The following is a 7,794-nucleotide window of genomic DNA, read 5'->3' on the forward strand; positions in this document are numbered from 1 at the left end:
AAGAACAGATTCATTCTTAACATGGCCCACTGCATGCTCAAAAGTAAGAGATTGCTCAAAGAACTTTGGACTGAAGCTGTTAATTGCGCCGTGTATCTGTCTAATCGATTGCCTTCTAAAAGTGTGTGGAATAAGACACCATAAGAAGTATGGAGTGGAAGAAAGCCCAGCATCTCTCATCTACGAGTATTTGGGAGCATTGCATATGCTCATGTGCCAGATCAAAAATGGTCCAAGCTAGATGACATGAGTGAAAGGTATGTTTTTATCGGTTATGACTCTCGCTCTAAAGGCTACAAGTTGTATAATCCAAGCAATGAGAAGATCACCATAAGTAGAGATGTTGAGTTTGATGAAGAAGGAGCTTGAGATTGGGGTGTCCAAGAAGAAGACTATGACTTCTTACCATTCTTTGATGAAGAAGAACAAGAGAATGGAGAGCAGCAAAAGATTATCAGTCTATGTCTATCACCTACTCATGGAGATGCTTCTCCATCATCTTCACAAGAAGAATGTTCAAGTGAAAGGACACCACAGATGAGGAGCCTACAAGAGCTATATGAGGTAACAGAAAATCAAAATGATCTCACACTTTTTTGTCTTTTTGCCGATTGTGAACCAATAAGATACGAAGAAGCGGCACAAAATAAAAGATGGAGAGATGCCATGGATGAAGAGATTAAGATTATTGAGAAAAATGATACATGGGAGCTGACAACTCTTCCCAAAGGAAAGAGAACAATCGGAGTTAAGTGGGTGTATAAGGCAAAGAAGAACGCTAAAGGAGAAAAAGAAAGATACAAAGTAAGATTGGTTGTCAAATGCTACAACCAACACTCGGGAATCGATTATGAAGAGGTATTTGCTTCTGTTGCTCATTTAGAAACCATAAGATTGATTATCTCTCTTGTCGAGAAATCAACTTTTCTAAATGGTTATCTCGAAAAAGAAACATATGTGGAGCAACCAATGGGCGATAAAGTAAAATGACATGAAGGTAAAGTCTTAAAATTAAAAAAAAAAAGCTTTATATGGGTTGAAACAGGCTCCAAGGGCATGGAATAGTAGAATTGACAAGTATTTTCTAGAAAATGATTTCACAAAATGCCCTCATGAGTATACCCTTTATACAAAGGTAAATGAGAAAGGAGATATTTTGCTTGTTTGTTTGTATGTAGACGATCTTATATTAATAGGAAATAATCAAAGTATGATCACTGAGTTTAAGAAGGCCATGGCTCAAGAATTTGAGATAACGGATATTGGCCTCATAGCCTATTATCTTGGGATTGAGGTAAAGCAAATGGAGGATTGCATCTTTATCTCACAAGCAGGATATGTGAAAGAATTTCAATATGGAGGATTGCAAGCCTGTATGCACCCCCATCGAATGCGGAACCAAGTTGTCGAAGAATGATAAAGGTGAAAAAGTAAATCCAACACTTTTTAAGAGTCTTGTTAGAAGTCTAAGATACTTGACATGCATAAGACTAGATATCCTTTTTGGAGTTGGGCTCATCAATCGCTATATGGAGACACCTACCATAACCCATATGAAAACTGCAAAGAGAATTCTTTGCTACATCAAAAGTATGCTTGATTATGGCTTATTCTATTCATTATCTAATGAATTCAAACTTGTTGGATATAGTGACAGTGATTGGGATGGAGTTAATGATGATAGAAAAAGTACGACTAGATATGTGTTTTACTTGGGCAACACAGCTTTCACTTGGAGCTCAAAGAAGCAATCGATCGTAGCAATATCTACCTTGAAGCTGAATATGTTGCAGCTACATCAAGTGTTTGCCATGTGATTTGGTTTAGAAACTTGTTGAAGACGCTTGGAGTTTCACAAGAAGAATCAACCGAAATCCATGTTGATAACAAATCGGCATTAGCATTGGCAAAGAACCCAGTATTCCATAACAGAAGCAGGCATGTTGATACGAGATATCATTTCATAAGAGAAAGTATTGCAAAGAAAGAAGTGCAACTGAAATATGTAACCTCCTAGGAGCAGATCACCGACATTCTCACTAAGCCACTCAAGCATGATGTGTTCCGCAAGTTAAGAACTCTACTTGGAGTAGCAAAATCAAGTTTAAGGGGGGGATGTTGAGTAGTAAACTTGATTTTTGGACTAAATAATATGGGATTAAGGATTTTGCTTATAGGCCCAAATCAACTAAAAGTCCCAACATGCCTAACATTTTTAGAAACATTATCTAGAAAAATCTATATAAATATCTCCTAGAAAAATTTATATAAATATCTAAGTAAGATATGTGGTCTTATAAAGAATATTTAGAGAATTCTAGGAAAATATCTTGATGTATGGTCTAGGTGTCTCTAGAAAATGTGTGAACTATAATCTTCATGTAAACACTATATAAAGGGGTAGGGGTCGCCCGCTCAGCTCGCAAAAACGGAGCTCGTGGGCGGCTCAGGCTCGTAAAAACACCAACCCAAAGCTAGAGTCGAGCGGGCCAGTTCGGTGGGCTCGGCTCGCACAAAAAACAAGCCGCTCGCGTCGAACCCACGAGCGACTTGTTCAAAATGGGCTCGTTTTTTTAAAGTGATCGAAACGGTCACTTTTTTTAAAAGTGACCGTTTCAGTCCCTGAATTATTTTTTTTTGTGATCGTTAACGGTCATTGAATTTTTTCAGTGACTGTTTTGGTCCCTAAATTTTTTTTTTTCTTTTCTTCATCTATAAATAGTGGCATTTAGCCACAAAATTTTCTACAATTCACTCTCAACTCTCAACTATCTTTCTCTCAACTCTCTTGTATTGTGTTGATAGTTGTGCAATTTTTATATACAATTTATACAATATCCAATTCTTATTTCTCAGTTCTCACTATATTTATTGAAATTTCATCCAATTTTCATTTCTCACTATATTTATACAATTATTCTTCTACTAGTTATTACTTATTACAATTAAACAAATAGATCCACGTGCATTTGTCGAAAACTTGTTCGGTGTGGGAGGAAACGAATCGCCTATGACATCGCAAAGTCAATTTCAGAATCAATTTGAAGGTCTAAATGACGTACCCCTACCTGAGGATATTCCAGATTTGGATCTTCATCATCATGTAAGCGACAATCCAAATTATCCAATTAATTTGGATAATGTTGACGTTCCCGAAGCGGAACACGATCGGGAAGAAGAGGCTGAATTAAACATTCCTGATGTAAGGGGAAGCGAAAGGGGAAAAACAAGCAAAATGTTGGGATCACTTTAAGTTGATTTCAAAAGGAAAAATCATCAATGGAGTCCAAGAATCCAAAGCAGTATGTAAATATTGCCAATAAAGATTGGTATGGTAAAGAGGAATTGGTACCACCCATTTCAACCGTCATTACAAAGTATGTGCGGCCAAACACAGACTTATTTCAGGCTGTCAAACACAATTTCAATTTAGTAGTCTAGACGTCGGTGGTTCTGCTGCACCCCTATCCACATGGGTGTATTCGGAAGAGAAAGCTCGAATCAAAATGGTGAAACTTGTTGCTGGTGCTGAGTTGCTTTTGGCATTAATTGACAACCAACACTACGTCTCGTATGTGAAAGAATATCTGCAGCCAAGGTACATTGGGGTAAGTCGAAACACACTTCGTTCCAATACAATATAATATTTTACTTTAACAAAACAACAATTAATTATGAATTTACAAAAATATGGGGGTGTCATATATTTAACTTCGGATATATGGGAAGGGATTAATAAAAAAGTATATATAGCTGCAACTGCACATTATATAGACCCACTTTGGTGCATGCATAAAAAAATTATTGCTTTTAGAATTATTGAGTTTCCTCACAACGCTAATAATATATTTAATGCTATTATTAGTATTGTTAGAGAATATCATTGCGAAGGTAAAATTCGTTCATTTACTTTCGATAATGCTAGTGTTAATAAAATAGTTGCTGAAAAATTGCATAAGGTACTACAATCTGATTTTGGTGGGTATTTGTTTCATATTCGTTGTGTATATCATATTTTAAATTTAATTGTCCAAGATGGTTTAAAATATATAAAGGATGAACTTCAAAATATTAGGAACGCACTAATATATATCACAATCTTTCCAAGTATAAAACAAGCATTTGAGGATTATTGTGCCGAAATAGGAGTACAAAATGCAAAAATATTTGTTAGCGATGTAGGTAATAGGTGGAACTCTACTTACTTGTTATTAATGTCATGTGAAGATTTTGAACATTTAATAACTGACTTTTATAACAATAGACATGTTAGAAGTGATGACGAGGATATGTTGATTGAACGTGATTGGCATTTAGCTTTGAAAGTTAAAAATTTTTTGACATCTTTTTATGAAACCACAAGATTTTATGCGTTTACTATCCCACCAGTTGTATGGTGCTCGAACGTCTTTATATAATTGTAAGAACATTTCATAAATACAAAAATGACCCTGATTTTAGTGAAATTATAATTGCTATGAAATTAAAATTTAGAAAATATTGGGAAGATTTGTCTATGTTATTTCCTTTAGCATGCGTGATGGACCCTCGATATAATTTATCGGGAACTAAATATATAATTGATCAAATTTCAAACGCCTTAATATTTGATACACTTATCACATATAAAAATTTAGAGCAAACATTATGTGAAATGTATGAATTATATGCGAATCGAATGGGTATCAATATTAGTTGGGTACCATCCGCACCTACTCCTTCCACTGAAATTGAAGAAGAAGATGTGGAAATATTTAATTTATTTTAAGGCATTAATTCGAATAGATTTGATTCATCTGCAATGTGTTCATCTACTACCACTGCCACTGCCATGTCGTCACCATCTGTATCTCATTCTTATCAAACATCTACGGGCTCAAGCCATAATGCATTGCCCGTTAAATTAATTGATTATTTCAACCAGAATATGCCAACAGATAAAACAATTAAAAAAAGTTCGGACAAAATAATTGAATTAGCAAAAGTATGAACGACGTTGGCCGGTTATATCTACGATTGCAAAAGATCTGCTGACACCTCCGGTTAGCACTGTTGCTTAGGAGTCTACTTTTAGTGCACATAAAAGAGTTTTGAGCGAGGTCAGGAGCCGACTGAAAGAAGATATTTTAGAAGCGTTAATGTACATTAAGGATTGACAGGACGCTCATTTTCGACTACAAGATAAATATGCCGAAATTGCATGTTGCCAAGTAAGTGATATTTGATTTAATTATATTGATGAAACTTTTCTTTTCTTATCGTTACTCTTAATTTTCTTTAAAAAATTGTACATGCTATAAAAAATTATTCGTGTACAATTTTTAACTCCGCCTACTGAAAATTGAAGTAGCCGGTCCCAAACCCTGATAAAGGAGGAGGGTTTATATTTTATCTATTTTAAAAATAAAAATAAAAAAAATAAAGATTTCATTTTTTTTCTATCTCTTTTAGTTAAAAAAAAAAAATCCTTTCCACCAATTTAGCTAAATTTTTGTTAGTACTTGGTACTATTACTACAGAACTACTATATATCTACATTTTAAATTCTTTTCTCGAACAACGCTGTGCGTACCTTTGCATATAATTTTTGAAGTAAATTCCTTCTGAAAATTGAAAGGGTAATCGAATGATTGCCCTTTCAATTGTCAGAATTTTTCGAAGTGAAGACTTCTGACAATTGAAAGGGCATTCGATTACCCTTTCAATTTTTAGAAGGAATTTTCTTCGAAGATTATATGCAAGGACATGTGCAGCGTTGCTTGAAAAAATAATTTTTAATATTTTTTTAAATTTTTTTTTCAAAAATTGTACACGAACAAACAAATAAACAACACAATTTTTAACTCCGCATAGTCCAAATTTAAGTAGCTGGTCCCAAGCCCGGATAAAGGAGGAGGGTTTAAATTTTTTACCTAGTTTTTTTATATACAATTCACGATTTAAAAATTAAAATTACTTTTTTATTTTCCAATTTACCTATTTGTTTCAAAAAAAAAAAAAAAGGAAAAACGATGTCCACTTGCGAGCAGGGCTCAGCTCGGTCTCGAGCTGCCCACAAGCCGCGAGCTCATGGGCCAAGCTGAGCTAGCCCATTTTTGGACGAGCCGAGCTTGGCTTAGCTAGTTTCAAAACGAGCATGATCTGACAACCCTATAAAGGGTTAGTATTCTCCATTTTATAACAAGCCAAAAAGTGTGTAAAGTCTTGAAATTGAGAAATACAAGTTTCTGTTGTTTACTTAAAAATCTTAGCCAATTCAAGTTAGTAAACCCATCTTTCCTCCAACACATAGTACTAGTAGATGGGAAAAGGGAGTGCAGAGATCATCAGGTATTCAAGAAAATGACGATGGGAGTACTTCTGATGGATCCAATATTCAGAAACTTATTCACAGAGATCTAGAAAGACAGAGAAGGCAAGAAATGGCTAATCTCTATGCTTTTCTTCGATCTATTGTTCCTGTTGAATATCTAAAGGTGAATTCATTATTAATCCTCTTGCACCTCTTAAGGATCTAATTGCTTTAGGTCCTAGTAGATCCAAAAATAATTAAGTAGTCAACTCCAAATTTGTCAAAAACAGAACTTAATTTAATTTATTGTTACATATACAGTTCTAACATGATATTCGTGGTGTTTTAGGGTAAGAAGACCATATCAGATCATATGCAAAGGACTATAAATTACATAACAGATATGCAAAGGAATATCAAACTGAAGAAGTTGTCAAATTCAGGCAACGTTAGCAACAAGGGTGAAAGTTCCACTAGTTTTTCGCATAGTTTAGTCACAGTGAACCCGTGCTGGGATGGTGCAGAAATTCTAATCAGTAGCGGCTTAAAAGAGGAAGGGTTCCCCATCTCAAGAGTTCTTGTGGAATTTCTTGAGATAGGGCTTAATGTTGTTAGCTATGTTTCTACAAAAGCAAATGAAATGTCACTCCATATAATTCAATGCGAGGTACAATTTGTGAGATTAATTTGTACACAGCTAGAATTAGGGTTTCATCTTTTATCCATTGCTTTGTGATTCCAAATATTTGAATTCTCTTACTCACCATCCTTCCAGGCCAGCGATATTGGATGCAATGATCTATCCGAGCTTACAGGAAGACTGGCAAACGTGATTAACCTTAAACGTGATAACTCTTAGATGAGTGTCGGAGAAGTACAAACATCCCAAGTGTTTTGTGCATTTCTTAAACATGGCGAAAGGTACAGCACAGGGCATCTGGATTTTTCCGTCATGCATGTGTGTGAGCACATTATAACTCCATTATATAAGAAGATTTTCTGTTATTGGATTGTACATTATTTTGATCAATTTGATAATTGTTGATAAGAACTGAGGAGAAAAAGTATTTGTGACTTTGTAGCTGCATTTTCTTGTTTAAATAAAATAATAATAATAATAATAATAATAATAATAATAATAATAATAATAATAATAATAATAATAATAATAATAATAATAATAATAATAATTGAATCCTCTATTGACTTCAATACATCTGACCATATGCGTGTCACAGATATGGGTTAACCTGCAGAAAATTTCTATCTGCTGGCCATATTAATTCATTCGGATGTTATTATCTTTTGTTAATAAATGAATATAAGCAAATTTAGGTCACTTTACAATTGGAAATATCTACTTTAAAAAATTTTTAAATATGGATTTTACAAGTATTGTAGCAGTCCAACTTACAGTACTATTGTATTGTCTTAAATGTTATCAGCCTTTTTTGCATCTTTTTTTTTGATCGGTAGGCGAAAAAAATCATATTGTTAAAAAT

At 34.2% G+C, this 7,794-nt stretch overlaps 1 protein-coding gene across 1 annotated transcript; it reads left to right on the forward strand.

Annotated features, from left to right (window-relative positions):
* Positions 1-3,279: 3,279 nt before the first annotated feature.
* LOC111403820 (transcription factor bHLH118-like) lies at positions 3,280-7,151 on the forward strand. Its single transcript, XM_023032448.1, has 5 exons — positions 3,280-3,329; positions 3,437-3,542; positions 6,252-6,476; positions 6,642-6,959; positions 7,068-7,151. The coding sequence occupies exons 1-5, from the start codon at positions 3,280-3,282 to the stop codon at positions 7,149-7,151; spliced, it is 783 nt and encodes a 260-aa protein (XP_022888216.1).
* The last annotated feature ends 643 nt before the right edge of the window (positions 7,152-7,794 follow it).

The sequence above is a fragment of the Olea europaea genome, chromosome 1 (assembly GCF_002742605.1).
Source record: "Olea europaea var. sylvestris chromosome 1, O_europaea_v1, whole genome shotgun sequence".
Lineage (NCBI taxonomy): Eukaryota > Viridiplantae > Streptophyta > Magnoliopsida > Lamiales > Oleaceae > Olea > Olea europaea.